General features: G+C 41.2%; 3 protein-coding genes across 3 annotated transcripts; 1 reads left to right on the forward strand and 2 right to left on the reverse strand.

The window, feature by feature from the left end:
• Positions 1 to 845: 845 nt before the first annotated feature.
• Positions 846 to 5,100, forward strand: LOC106416868 (protease 2-like). The gene is made up of 11 exons (XM_048750521.1): positions 846 to 1,260; positions 2,011 to 2,294; positions 2,372 to 2,566; positions 2,707 to 3,053; positions 3,182 to 3,473; positions 3,604 to 3,762; positions 3,843 to 4,208; positions 4,302 to 4,367; positions 4,456 to 4,504; positions 4,626 to 4,749; positions 4,872 to 5,100. Exons 1-11 carry the CDS (start codon positions 1,089 to 1,091, stop codon positions 4,948 to 4,950), a joined length of 2,133 nt encoding a protein of 710 aa, XP_048606478.1. The 5' UTR covers positions 846 to 1,088; the 3' UTR covers positions 4,951 to 5,100.
• A 2,617-nt stretch (positions 5,101 to 7,717) lies between these two features.
• On the reverse strand, positions 7,718 to 9,370 carry LOC125583315. The gene has a single exon (XM_048749970.1). The coding sequence runs from the start codon at positions 9,368 to 9,370 to the stop codon at positions 7,718 to 7,720; it is 1,653 nt and encodes a 550-aa protein (XP_048605927.1).
• A 2,139-nt stretch (positions 9,371 to 11,509) lies between these two features.
• On the reverse strand, positions 11,510 to 13,630 carry LOC106418683 (scarecrow-like protein 3). The gene is made up of 2 exons (XM_013859431.3): positions 13,418 to 13,630; positions 11,510 to 13,141 (listed from the first exon to the last, which is right to left on the reverse strand). Exon 2 carries the CDS (start codon positions 13,016 to 13,018, stop codon positions 11,681 to 11,683), a length of 1,338 nt encoding a protein of 445 aa, XP_013714885.2. The 5' UTR covers positions 13,019 to 13,141; positions 13,418 to 13,630; the 3' UTR covers positions 11,510 to 11,680.
• Positions 13,631 to 14,013: the final 383 nt, after the last annotated feature.

A 14,013-nucleotide genomic window follows, 5' to 3' on the forward strand; every position in this document is an offset into this window, starting at 1 on the left:
TATTCCTTAACATATGTGCTCAAAATGTAACTCAGAGGTATGTTGGGAAGATAATCGGTCATTCGCAGGAAACCATAAGCAGGAAATTCCATGAAGTGTTGAGTGCTCTCGGAAAAATTGCGGTTCATTTTCTTAGACCTGGTCCAGATGAACTCACGCACCTCATCCTAGGTTACAATCCAATAGAAATTATTGGCCTTACTTTAAAGGATTTATTGGTGCAATCGATGGAACACATGTTTCTGTCACTATTGCAGGAAAAGATTCAGAAACGTATTGGAACATAAAAAGTGACACGAGAATGAATGTTTTAGCTATATGCAATATGGACATGTTGTTTATATATGCATATATAGATATTCCGGGATCAGATCACGATGCAAAAGTTCTAGCACTAGCAATGTAGGGGCTTCATCAATTTTTGACTGTCCCTTTTGGAAAGTATTATTTGGAAAATTCTGGTTATCCTCTTCGACATGGATTTCTTACTCCGTATAGAGGCGAAAGATATCATCCTAACCAATACGATGGAGCTAGTCCACCTAGTAGTTACAAAGAAATGTTTAACAAACGACATTCTTTCCTACAATCTGTTATTGAAAAGATTTTTGGTGTGTGAAAAAGAAAATGACGAGTTTTAAGAGAGAAACAAAGGTACAACATACATGTTCAAAAAAGAATTGTTGCAGGTACAATGGCACTACATAATTTTACCAACAAGATAGACTATACAACTGGTAATGTACCAACTGGTAACATCCTAACAATAAAATATTTACCAACAAGATATTAAGAAATCTAGTTTCAGATAGGATCCAGATCGGATCTATATATCCGAAAATCCTAACTAACAGCATTGTTTTGGGATTGTTTGGTTTTGTTCAAATTAATGAAATGATACGCATCCTAGAATCTAGCGTAACCGTATTTGGGCATATCTATCTAACAACTCGTCGCCTGTCTTACGCTCGCTATATAAAATCACCACGTTTCCTTTTGACTTCCACTTTCTCGCAACCTCGTCGTCTGCTTCTCCCCTTCCCTCGTCACACTCTAAAAATCGGAGCGTCATCATCATAGCGTGAGACATGGCGGAAACGAGATCCCCTCATGTTGCGAAGAAAGTGGAGCACGCGATGCATATGTTCGGTGACGTCAGGGTTGACAACTACTACTGGCTCCGCGACGATTCTCGTTGCAATCCCGACATGCTCTCTTACCTCCGTGCAGAAAACGAATACACTGATTCCGTCATGTCTGGTGAGTGAGGGTTCTTAGTGATTAGGGTTTAATCGCTCTTCGTGTATTGACTGTGGAAGCTGTTTCAGGGAGTAAGCAATTTTAGAGTCAGATTATTGATTAAACTATCAAATAATTTTCATATAATCCAGATAAAAAATATTTGGATAATTTATGTTCGGTCAAATCTCCGAAATAGCACTTTTCTAAGTTTATATCACAAAAATAGTACTCAAAAACTAAAATGACCAAAATAGCACCTTTCTAAGTTTATCCTTTGAAAATTTTAATTTTTTTATTTTTCAAAATTTGATTTATTGATTTTGTAAAATGTACTTTTAAATGTATAATATTTTAAAATTAAATTAAATATAGCTAAATAATATTTTTAGTTTTTCATATGTATGTATGTATAAATATCTATAGTACTTTACAGAGTATCTCAAGAAAAACATAAGAACTCTCCTCAAATTAATGTCTCAAATCACAAATGAGATACTCGAAAGAGAATTCTTATTGTAATTCGGATTCTTATTCCCGGTTTCGAGGAGATTTATAAAATTTAAGTTATAAAAAAATTCTTATTGTTGAGATACTCAAAATAATATTTTGTTTTATTTTTAATGTTTTGAGAACCTTTGTGAGAACTTCTCATTGAACATGTTCTTGTTTAGTTTTGACTTTTAAGGTATAGAGAAAAAGAAACGGTATTTGTGATTTCTAGTCCGGTTTATGTTCATGCCTAGTGTTGACTGTGGAAGCTGTTTTCAGGGACTAAGCAATTTGAGAATCAGCTGTTTGCTGAGATCAGAGGAAGGATCAAAGAAGATGACATATCTGCACCTCTACGCAAGGGTCCTTACTACTATTACAAGAAGAATTCTCAAGGCAAAGAATATGTTCAGCACTGTAGGCGTTTGGTCGCTGACAACAAAGCCGAGCCTTCTGTGCATGATACCATGCCAACTGGGCCCGATGCTCCTCCTGAGCATATCATATTGGATGAGAATCTCAAGGCCCAAGAGCATGGCTACTACAGAATTGGTACCTTCAAGGTTTGAACTTTTGCTATCCCTTTCAAGAGTTCTGTTTCAAACCTGCTCATACTTTCATTTCTTGGTTCTGTTTTCAGACTAGTCCCGATCATAAGTTGGTGGCGTATGCAGAGGACACAAAAGGTGATGAGATATATGCCGTTCATGTCATTGACTCTGAGTCCCTGAAACCAGTAGGGCAGCCTCTAAAAGGAGTAACTTGTTATATTCAATGGGCTGGTGATGATGCTTTGGTCTACGTTACTATGGATGAAATCTTGCGGCCTGACAAGGTTTACATCTGTTTTTAAATTATATTTTGATTAATTAAGTATTGATATTAGTTTAAATACTGTTTATCAAAATTATGACATTTGTATGGTTACTATGTTCGGCAGTCAAACTTTGTGGCTTTCGTGTTTCTTTGTTACAGGTTTGGTTGCATAAGTTGGGGACAGAACAAAGCAGTGATGTATGCCTTTACCACGAGAAGGATGATATGTTTTCTCTTGATCTTCACGCCTCTGAGAGCCACCAGTACATATTTGTTGCATCCGAAAGCAAAACTACAAGATTTGTCTTCTCCCTTGATGTGTCCAATCCTCAGGATGGTCTCAGAGTGCTGACACCTCGTGTAGATGGCATCGATTCATCTGTTAGTCATCGAGGGAACCACTTTTTCATACAGAGACGAAGCAGTGAATTTTACAACTCTGAAGTGGTCGCCTGCTCAGTTGATGACACATCTAAAACAACAGTTCTCATTCCACATAGAGAAAGGTATAACATTCTCTTAGAGATCGTCATTGTGTTTTATGATGCATTATGCACTTATTAAATTTAGGGTCACCTTGTTCCTTGTATCATATATGCAATTAATAATTATTCAATATTTTTTATATGGACAGTGTAAAGATTCAGGAAATTCAGCTCTTTAGAGATCATCTAGCAGTATTCGAGCGTGAACAGGGACTTCAAAAGATAACGGTTCATAGGCTTCCTGCTGAGGGACAGCCTCTGAACGGTCTCCAAGCTGGTCGTTGTGTTAGCTTTGTTGATCCGGTCTATAAAGCGGACTCAACAGAGTCTGAATTTTCGTCCAGTGTTTTAAGGTTCTGCTACAGCTCGTTGAAGACACCTCCTTCGGTGTATGACTATGACATGGATAGTGGCACTTCTGCTATCAAGAAGATTGACATAGTAAGTAAACCACTTTTTTTTCTTTTTGGCTGTTACTTTGCTTTTACAATTTTTTTTTTTTTTTCAGTATACAAGCTTGCCTTATCTTTAAACGCGGTCATCGCTTGATCTTATTTATAACCTGCTGCAGGTATTGGGAGGGTTTGATGCATCAAACTATGTTACAGAAAGGAAATGGGTCAGTGCAGCTGACGGAACTCAAATTCCAATGTCTATTGTTTATAACAAAAACCTTGCAAAGCTCGATGGGTCTGATCCGTGTATGCTGTATGGATATGGCTCATATGAGGTACTTTGAGCTGAAGCTTTTATGGTCCTTTCACTTATATTTTTATGGTGCTAATCTATAAATTACTCTCATCGTTACAGATCTCTGTGGATCCGTATTTCAAGACATCAAGGTTATCCCTGTTAGACCGTGGTTTTATCTACGTAATCGCACATGTTCGTGGGGGTGGTGAAATGGGGAGACAGTGGTACGAGAACGGGAAGCTGTTGAAGAAGAAAAACACGTTCACAGATTTTATCGCTTGTGCTGAGTCTTTAATAGAGCTTAAGTATTGCTCAAAGGAGAAACTGTGTGTGGAAGGAAGAAGTGCTGGTGGGCTGCTGATGGGTGCCGTTCTTAACATGAGGCCTGACTTGTTCAAGGTGGTTGTCGCTGGAGTTCCGTTTGTAGACGCTTTGACAACAATGCTGGACCCAACTATTCCGCTTACGACATCAGAATGGGAGGTGGGGTTTGATGCTTGTTCAATGCCATATAACATGGAATAACAACATAGTTTCTTTCTTACATGTGTTAATGTTGGTTTCTATCATTTGTAGGAGTGGGGTGACCCTAGGAAGGAAGAATATTACTTCTATATGAAGTCGTATTCCCCTGTTGACAATGTGAGTATATTGTCTCTCTTAGGTATTATCTACAATACATGACATACAGGTGGTCTCTGCTGATGATGCATTTATTCCAATATAACAGGTTACGGCGCAGAATTATCCAAATATTCTTGTTACTGCTGGGTTAAATGGTAAGCATTCAACTGTATTTATACAGTTTGGACTCAAATTTGTTTCTGAATACGGTTAAAACAGGCATGATTATTATAGTTTCTGACTTGTTGATGTTTTTTAAACTGGTTGTGGCAATAGATCCAAGGGTAATGTACTCTGAACCGGCCAAGTTTGTGGCGAAACTGAGAGAAATGAAGACTGACAACAACTTGCTTTTGTTCAAATGTGAGCTTGGCGCTGGACATTTCTCCAAATCTGGCAGGTACGAACGAACGTAGTGCATTTGTCTCTCAACAGTACAAACACGCATCCTTTTGTACTGGACTCTAATTCTGTTCAAACTAACGAAGGTTGGTTTCTGGTATGTTTGATACTGAGGTGCAGATTTGAGAAGCTTCAGGAAGATGCGTTTAAGTTTGCGTTCATGATGAAAGTTTTGGACATGATTCCTGCTTCAGTGTGAGAGTACTCGCAAGAAAGACTCTAGTAGTGTATGCTTCTTTTATTTGGTCTTTTGTTAATGCTCTGATTCCTTCTAGACACAGTTTATGCGTTTGCTCTCTATAATGAGAGACCATGTTTAAAAAAAGTTACTACCGTTTTTTTTTTTTTTTGTCACAAACTACTTCCATTCATTCATTTAGTTTGGTGGTGGCATTAAAACAGCCTCACCCACCTCTCTTACAATCAAGGACAACGCCTGTTTTGCATACATATCAGCCTCTGCGTTCCTCAATCGGGGAATCCAAACAAAAGCAACAGTTTCAAAGTCTAAAGACAATCGAAGGATATCCTCCACAATCCCATAAATCTCCAGTATTGGCTGGTCACTTGTGATGGCATTGATTAGTTGCCTAGAGTTGCACCTCTCTTATGCCAAGGTTTCTACATGCCTCCACTGCCTCTCTAAGCGCCATTCCCTCCGCTATCAGGGCTGACGAGGTAAAGCTGGTCCCTCTCTGTCCCACGATCTTCTTCCCCTGGTGCGTCACCACCCAGCTCAACCCTGCACCTCTGTTTGTTTCCGACCAAGATGCATCCGATCTCGTCACCGTAGTTAATTGTGGAGGTGTTTCATGGAGAGTTACCTGGGGTCTCTTCTCCTTTTTTCCCTGCGCCTCACTCCATTTCTTTGCTGCAATAATGGCCTGTGATAGTGTATCCGCTGGATTCCCAGCATAATTTTCAAAGACATACTTATTTCTTGCTTTCCACAATGACCATATGATCCATGGCACTAACGGCGATGTAGTGATTCCTGTTGGGGGAGGCATTTTTGTTGGTGAATGTCCGTCCAATCTGCTCTTAAATCTGTCAATCCGCTAACATCAAAGCTTCCGTCGAGCGGGGATACTCTCCACACTTCTCGAGCAAAAGGACAGTGAAACAATAGATGATTGATAGATTCCGAGCTCCCACATCGTTTGCATCACGGATCCACGCTTAAGTGCCGTTCCAGAAGTTTTTCTCCTACCGGTATAATGCCCTTCAAACTCTTCCAGGTAAACATCTTTACTTTAGGTGCAAGCTTAAGGTTCCACACTGTCTTCCTCCAGTTCAGCTCATTGGTAGGTTCATCTTCTAGGATCTCTTCCATGGCCTCTGCCATCGCTACATGATACCCTGTCTTTACTGAATATTCTCCAGATTTTGCTCCTAGCCATCGTAAGACATCAGGTGCTCCTTTAATGCTCGGTTTCAGGCATAGGATACGTTCCTCTTCATGGCGCAAGATCGTCTGGATTAGGTCTCTGTTCCATTCTCCCGTTTCTTCATGGATGAGGTCTCTCACCACCAGCTCTGCAGTTTCTCTTGTAGCCGGTCCCATAGGCCTAAGAGGTTTTTCGAGACTCAGCCAAGAATCCTCCCAAATCTTTATAGACGCTCCATCCCCCACTACCCATCGAAGCAGAGCTCGACGCTGAGCAACTTAAGAGGTTCCCTTCTGGACAATATTTGCTTAACAGTATTCTTCCCAACAAGCCTTCTGGCTTTTCTAGAAAACGCCAGCTGAGCTTGGCCAAGCGCGCATCATTGAAGGCTTGGACATCCCTTATACCCAGACCTCCATTACTTTTCGATAGCGTCAGCTTCTCCCAGGCTATCCAAGCCATTTTCCGCGTCCCTTTGTTGTCATCCCACCAGAATCGAGTGAATGCAGACTGTATCCGTTTGCACAATGAAACCGGGAGCTTGAAGCAAGTCATAGAGTGTGATGGAATCGGTGATAACACACTCTGTAGCATTACAAGTTTCCCGGCTGCAGACAAATATCTATTTGACCATCCCATTGCTTTCTGCTTGATCCTATCCACCAAGGATGAGAATAAATCTTTTTTTTTTCTCCCGAAGTGTTCCGGTAACCCGAGATATTTCTCAACCCCTCCTTCCTTTTGAATCTGAAGTTCATCGTGGACCATTCGTTTCACTTCCATTGGAGCTCTGCGTGAAAAAGTAGTGGAGGATTTCTCTTTGTTTATAATTTGCCCCGATACCTCCTCATATCTGGTCAGAATCGCTCTAAGTGCTATTGCAGATTCCTTACTTGCTTGTACAAAGAACATTGTGTCGTCCACAAATAACAGATTATCCGGGGACTCCTCCGTGCCACTTTGATCCCCTGAATTAGTCCCTCTTGCTGTGCTTTGTTACAAATACCCGAGAGCACTTCACTACATAGTATGAATATGTAGGGTGAAAGGGGATCGCCTTGGCGGATCCCTCTACTCGTTATAACCTTTCCTCTAGGCGTTGATGAGGAAGAAATATGTAACTGTTGAGATGCACTGCATGATCATACCAATCCAATGATGGTGGAATCCGAGTCTCTCGAGCACTGAAGCTATAAACTCCCATTCAAGCCTGTCGTACGCTTTGCTCATGTCCGTCTTCACCGCCATTGCCACTCTTTTCTCTGCATCCGACGTCTTCAGTGTGTGTAGTACTTCGTGGGTAATAAGTACATTATCACTGATAGCTCTCCCCGGGACGAATGCCGATTGGTTTTCAGAGATGATATTTTCCAACAGCGGCTGCAATTGCAATTGTAGTATCTTAGAATAGACCTTGTAGTAGACGTTGCACAATGCGATTGGTCGGTAATCCGAGACACGCTGAGGACTCTTAATCTTAGGTACGAGGCAGACGTGTGTGGCATTAATTCCCTGAGGGAGTGCTCTGTTCCTGAATGCATTCTGAATTTCTCCAACTAAGTCTGGTCCAATATCACTCTAGTGAGTGTGGTAGAAGCTCGCGGAAAACCCGTCTGGGCCGGGTGGTTTCTCCCCTTTTACTGCAAACACAGCCGCTTTTATTTCACTCTCCGAGGGTATTTGAATCAAAGTTTCATTGTCTTCCTGAGTAATGACTTGGTCAAGCGCATATTGGACTGTGTCGCATCTGGTTCCTTCCACCGAGGTGTACAGATTTTTAAAGTATTCCACAACAGTCGTTGCTATTTCTGCTTCTTTGTAGACCAGTCTGCCGTCTGTGTCCTCCATTACGGTGAAAGCATTCGCCCTCTTCCTGTTCTTTGTTGTGGCGTGAAAGAAACCTGTGTTTCTATCTCCAAGTTGGAGCCAGAGAAGCCGACTCAGCTGCTTCCAAAACGCTTCTTCCGCCAGGTACGCTTCGCCAAGTTTGTCATTGATCCCTTTGATCAAAACGGTATCATCCATAGGGCTAGTAAGGGCTTCTTCTAGTTGATGCTTCAATTGATCTATTAGAGTCCCGCTGTTATGTTGCTGAAGCCTATTCCATTCTGAGATCGTCCGTCTTGTCGTTGCTAGCTTCTCCAGTACCAGAGATTCTGGCGCAGCAGCCCAAGTTTCCCGAATAAGCTTTTTTGCCTCCTCATTTTCGTTGAGCCTTCGGTCGTATCTAAATAAGCTTCTCCGTTTCATGATCATTGGGTCCAGGAACGACATCAATGGCTTGTGGTCAGACCCTTCGTACTCTAGATACTGACATCGTGCTGTCGGGTAATTTTCTGCCCATGAGCTATTAGCAACTACCCTATCAAGTCTACATCTCACTAAGTGGGTTCCTCTTTTCCCTCTCCATGATAATGGATCTCCAGAGTGGTGAAGGTCGTACAGGTCCCCCTCTGAGAAGAAAGTGCGGAGGTCGGAGAAAGAGCCCTCCGGTCTATCCGGACCTCCCACCTTTTCATCACTGTTGAGCAGATCGTTTAGATCTCCAGTTAAGAACCAAGGAGCATCTCTAGCTTCTGTAGATATGAGTAATTGTTGCCAGAGTAAATTTCTTTGGTGCCTATCCGTGCTGCCATACACAAAACTCGAGTAGAAATTTTTTGCTTCAAATTCAATCATTGTCTCGATTACATGTGCATTAGAGTACAACACGGTCAGTTTCACTTCTTGTCTCCAAAGCAAAGCCAATCCCCCAGCTCCATGCCCAGTTGGAGGAACAAGGTGATGTTCTTCGTATCCTAGTTGATCGCACTTGCGGAGTACGAAGTCATTGGGATTTTTAGTCTCTATTAGGAATATGATATCGGTCGGAACTTCCTTGAGATTTCCTTGAGACGTCGAACTGTCCGGGGATTCCCCAACCCCTGACAGTTCCAGCTTCCTATCGCTAAGGAGCGGGTGCGGGGGTGCGGCCGGATCCTGAAAATCCGATCTCCTCCTAGGTACCTTGGGGATCATTCGACTTAGTGGTACATTGTCCGATGAGTGGGATTGAGCTCCTGATGTCACAGGCCTCGAAGTTTCTCCTCTTTTCTTCTCCCGTGCCTGTTTTGATCCAGTCTGTGTCCCCTCCGAGTGGAGCTTTTTACGGCATTTTGGCGTAGTTGCAGTTTGTACTGTCCTTCTTTTGTTACCTGTGCTCCTTACTGTAATTGGGCTTGCTGGGACCATTCTCCTTACTGGGGACGACCTGGTTTCCTCTTAACCGGTTTCTCCTTCTCCACTGGTTCCATCACGACCCCAGGAAGCGATGTTCCTAGTCTTAAGCTTACTGGCACTCTACTCTGGCTTACAGGAGATTTTGCTTGGTCCCCAAGTCTGAGTGCAGCTGGGATTCTTTCCCTAGAATTTGCACTTGAGAAGACATGAAATAACAATAAATTGATATAAAGTTTGGTGATTTTAAGTTTAAAGAGATTATACACTTTTGAATATTAAACACTTTTTAAGTTTAATGAAATGTTCGTTTCTATTTAACTAGTTATTTGAGTTTAGGGTTTATGTTTAGGGTGTACACGACTTCCAGGAAGTCTTCTGACGATTAGTATTTTATCGGTTAGAAGACTTCCCTACTTCCCTGAAAGTCTTCTAACTTTCGCTAAAAAATTAAACACTTTTTAACCAAACAATACTGCAACATATCTTACCAAACCCTTAACCAAAAAATATCATGACTCACTACTTTCACTCATCTATGTTGAAAACAATTCATTATTATTATATTTTAATTTATATCACTTACAACTGTTTATAATTACATGATTTCAATTTTTTCCCTATTAAAATATTTTTTACAATTTTTTTTTTTGTAACACTGCTACTTCCATTCATAAACTTAAAAGTTCAAAGGAGAAAATACATAAGCTTCATTCAACAGGGCTTGCTTTGCTAAAGCGTCAGCAGCCTTGTTGTATGATCGCTGAATCCAGCTAAAGGAGACATAATCAAAAGCAAATGAAAGGTTTGAAATGTCGGAGACAATTCCATAAATCTGAGAATTAGGAGCCTCTTCATGGATAGCTCGTATGAGCTGGAGAGAATCAGATTTGCAGCTTATACGCCGGATGCCCTTGGCGATGCAGCAGATGAGAGCTTCTCGTAGAGCCAGTCCTTCAGCAACCAGAGGGGAGTTGACAAAGTGGCAGTGTGCCATAAAGGAGCTAGATTGTCCTTCTTCTTTTATAGTCCATCCTAGTCCCGCCAAGTTGATGTCTGTCCTCTATGCCGCATCTGTGTGAAGCAAAGTGATGGTGGTTGGTTCAGTAGGTCTCTATTTAAGGGGGGTAAGCCTTCAGCGTAGTGCCTGAGACTTGTTCCCGGAGCCATTCTTGAGCTGCTGCAATGGCCTTCGTGATCACTTCCTCCGGTGTGGAGTCTTTGTTGTTGAAAATACGGTTGTTTCTTGCCAACCATAGAGACCACAGAATCCAAGGAGCCAGCGGCCCTAGAGCAACACCCGTCGGGGGCAGACACTTAAGATTGCAAAGGGTTTGCCAATCTGTAGCTAAATCTAGCAACCCTCTAGTATCAATACATGAAAGAAAGGGGGCTAGCCTCCACACCTTGCAAGCGAAATCGCAATGAAGGAACAGGTGGTTGATAGATTCAGCTGAGTTGCATCTTGTGCAGTTTGGGGTGGTGCCAATTTTTTACAAAATTTATAAATTAGTTTTAAGATCTACTATACGAGAATCGTCTAGAAAACTTGCAAAACTTGAGAAGAATTACAAAATCTTAGAAGACTTTACAGGGTTATATTGGTAAAAATATTTTGTATTTTTGTTTGGTCATAAGGAGCTGATTTTAATTTCACTAGGCTTTTGGGTTACTTTTTTGCATTTGATTCAAGTTTGAGATACTTTTGAGGTTCAAATAAAGTTTTGAGTCATATTTGGCAATTTTTCCTATAATTATTTGTATAATTATCTTAGTTATTTAGATTGAATTTAATTGGTTTTCAAGTTTATCTCTCACTATTTGTTGGTCTTTATCAAGTGGGAAAGATTAGGAGACAAGTCCTTAGTCTTATTGTGTCTAATGAGTTTTCTTTTTTGGTGTAAATAGTATTGTATACGTTATATTAAACCGTAATTAACTTCAATTTATGAGTGAATTCCATGGTCCATCGGTTAATTTTTTTTTTTACATACACAAACGGTGGAATCATATGCTTTGCAACAGTTTCGTGATTAAGAGTGAAGAGAAAACTATTGAAGAACTTTAACCAACCACCATACATTTAGCTATCTTCAGCTCGATTTGAATTCGGTTTTGAGATCAAACCAAAATGAACCCAACAAAGAAATACAGTGCTGGAAACTCAAAAGGCATGTTATATGCAGAAGGCAGTAAGAAGCATTCGCCAAAACAAGAAAAAAGAGACAGAAAGTCACAGTCAAGAGACAAGTAAGATTGCGTCCCTGCTCATAAAAAAAGAAAAAAAAAAGAGAATACATAAGTCACAAGTGTTTATTATATCATTCACTTCTTGCATCTCCAAGCTGAAACCGAGTATAGTGGTCTATCTTGCCAGCAAATCACTGCACACCCACTCTCTTCTTTGATCCTATACCCATCAAAACCATACCCTTGAAGCAACCTCCTAGCCTGCAACATGGCATAATAGCTAAGAGGAACATTCCCAAAACCAGCCAAATCAATCCTCTGGCTCCATTTCTCGAGCTTCTCATGTCTTTCTCTTCTCTCAGATCCCTCACACGCTATGATGTTCTTGATCTCCTCTCCGAAAAGCATCTTCTCCACTTTCATCCTGTCTTGAGACGTTCTTGGAACTTTCGTCTCCAAGCAATCAAACAAAGCTGCGTAGGTGTAGAGTGATTCCAATAGTCTCTCCATCACCGTGGAGCCGTTGTGGTCTGAGTCTTGCTCAGTGACCACAATGATCTTGGGAGACAAACCCCATATTGCATTGAGGAAACTATCGATCTTTCTTGAATTAGAAAGAGGCAAAGAAGAGGCCGAGTCGCCGCTCAGGCTGTGTCCATTGTTGTTGGTCACATCAGAGGCCAAGAAGTTATGCAACTGAAGAACCGAGCTTACAGCTAAGGCCTCTCCTGTCTTAACACGCAGCTGCTCCACGTTTAAGCACTCTAAGCTACTCACAACGGGATTAAACTGAAACGGGATATCGAGTTTCTCTGCCTCCTCGATGAGTCTATGAGCCATTTGATCAAGCACTTCCTTCTGGTGGTGAACACCGGTGATTCTCAGATGCGGTGGACCTTCAGGCCTAGAGTTAAAAGCTTGAATCAAAGCAAGCCATTGAGCCGGCTCCGAAGCGTCGAGATCAATCACATGAACCATCTTCTCACCTTCCATAGCCTCGAGTATAGCTCGGTTAGTGAGCAAGTAAGACACTTTTAGTATAGGGAACATATCAAAGAACAACCTCCTGACATGAACCTCCTCAGAGACATTGCTGGTCCTTGTCTGAGTTGCGTTAAGGGCCTTGTAGAGACCAGGCCAAGACTTGAGGATTCTGTTAGCGAGCGCTTCGGTGAAGTAAGCTGCTACACGCTGCATGGTGTCTCCGCCAGGGGAAGAGAGAAGAGAGAGCTGCTCGAGAGCCGCGTTTGCGTTCTGGAGGCTGCCTGAGGCCACGTGGTTGGCGCAGGTTAGCAGGAGGTGGATCAGGTAGAGACCACGCTCCTCTGGTTTGAGGTCTTTGAGGGAGTGAAACGGTGATGAGGAGGGAGAAGGGAGGAGAGTTGGTCTTGTGAGTGACATGGTTGAGAAGACTTGGAGCGGTGACGAAGCTACAGAGGATGTTCCATTGTCTTCTTGGAACATAACCACCATATCAAAGCGAGAGTCTAGGACTTAAAGCTCAATCCTTTTTAAGGGAAGATTGGAACTTTGAGAGAGTTAGGACGAGAAGAATCAAACCCAAGATTCAGAATTTCTTTTAAAGATCCAGAGAATCTGCAGCAGTTTTAACAAAAGTGGTGAAAATAGTTAAAGAACAGAGGAATTAGGGTTTTGAATACTTTAGATGAAAGTACAATACTTCTAAAACATGTAGATTGATAAGTACTAACTGATTCAAAGACAACAACACCTGATTGAAAATTATCTGGATTTGATAAAGAAAAGAAAGCAATTTTTTTATAAACAAGAACAGGAAAGAAACTAGCAATGATCATAGAACAATAACCAGCAAAAAAATTAGAGAACCTAAAGAGGAAAAAAAAATCTTACTGGAATTTGCATCAGAGGAAAGAAAATGTTGAAGCCTTCTCTTATTTTTTGGGGCTCTATCTATGTTAGATGTGTGTAAGAAGAGGAGAGAAGTCTCTAGTGGTTTATCTTGCGAGTATAGCGTGTGGACTATTGTAGTTTGGGGAAAGGATTGAAACTAAAAAAAACACTAAAACAGAGGGCATTGTTCCTTTTGGCTCTACGTACCAGACAATGCGTGATAGTCGGTTTTGTCTTCTTCCTCTTTGTCTTTTCATTCCTTTTTAAGGAATTAATTAAAAGTGGTCAAATGTTCAATTTCATTGTTAAACCATATAGTAGTTTACAGTTGACAAAAAAAAAAACATATAGTAGTTGTTATGTTCACATATGACTAACTAATGACTATTCATATTTTTATTCCATTTATTTTACTAATGTTTTTTTTTTATAACTCTGGTATCTGGGCATCCACATTCCCAACTATCCCTGAAAAGGGTCCAGCGCCCCAACGGAAGGGATGTTAAATCCGTTGTGGTCAAGGTTCGAACCCGGGTGACGGGCAGTACAACTGTACCTCTTTTACCACCAAGCTGAGCGCTTGGTTGTATTTTTAC

This window comes from Brassica napus, chromosome C3, assembly GCF_020379485.1.
Source record: "Brassica napus cultivar Da-Ae chromosome C3, Da-Ae, whole genome shotgun sequence".
Lineage (NCBI taxonomy): Eukaryota > Viridiplantae > Streptophyta > Magnoliopsida > Brassicales > Brassicaceae > Brassica > Brassica napus.

What these genes read in the sequence shown, in the direction of transcription:
- LOC106416868 (XM_048750521.1), top strand. Translation starts at nt 1,089, where the DNA reads ATGGCGGAAACGAGATCCCCTCATGTTGCGAAGAAAGTGGAGCACGCG. An exon ending in CACTGATTCCGTCATGTCTG is followed by an intron (nt 1,261 to 2,010) that starts GTGAGTGAGGGT and finishes AGCTGTTTTCAG; the next exon opens with GGACTAAGCAATTTGAGAAT. An exon ending in CGTATTCCCCTGTTGACAAT is followed by an intron (nt 4,368 to 4,455) that starts GTGAGTATATTG and finishes CCAATATAACAG; the next exon opens with GTTACGGCGCAGAATTATCC.
- LOC125583315 (XM_048749970.1), bottom strand. Translation starts at nt 9,370, where the DNA reads ATGGTCCCAGCAAGCCCAATTACAGTAAGGAGCACAGGTAACAAAAGA.
- LOC106418683 (XM_013859431.3), bottom strand. Translation starts at nt 13,018, where the DNA reads ATGGTGGTTATGTTCCAAGAAGACAATGGAACATCCTCTGTAGCTTCG.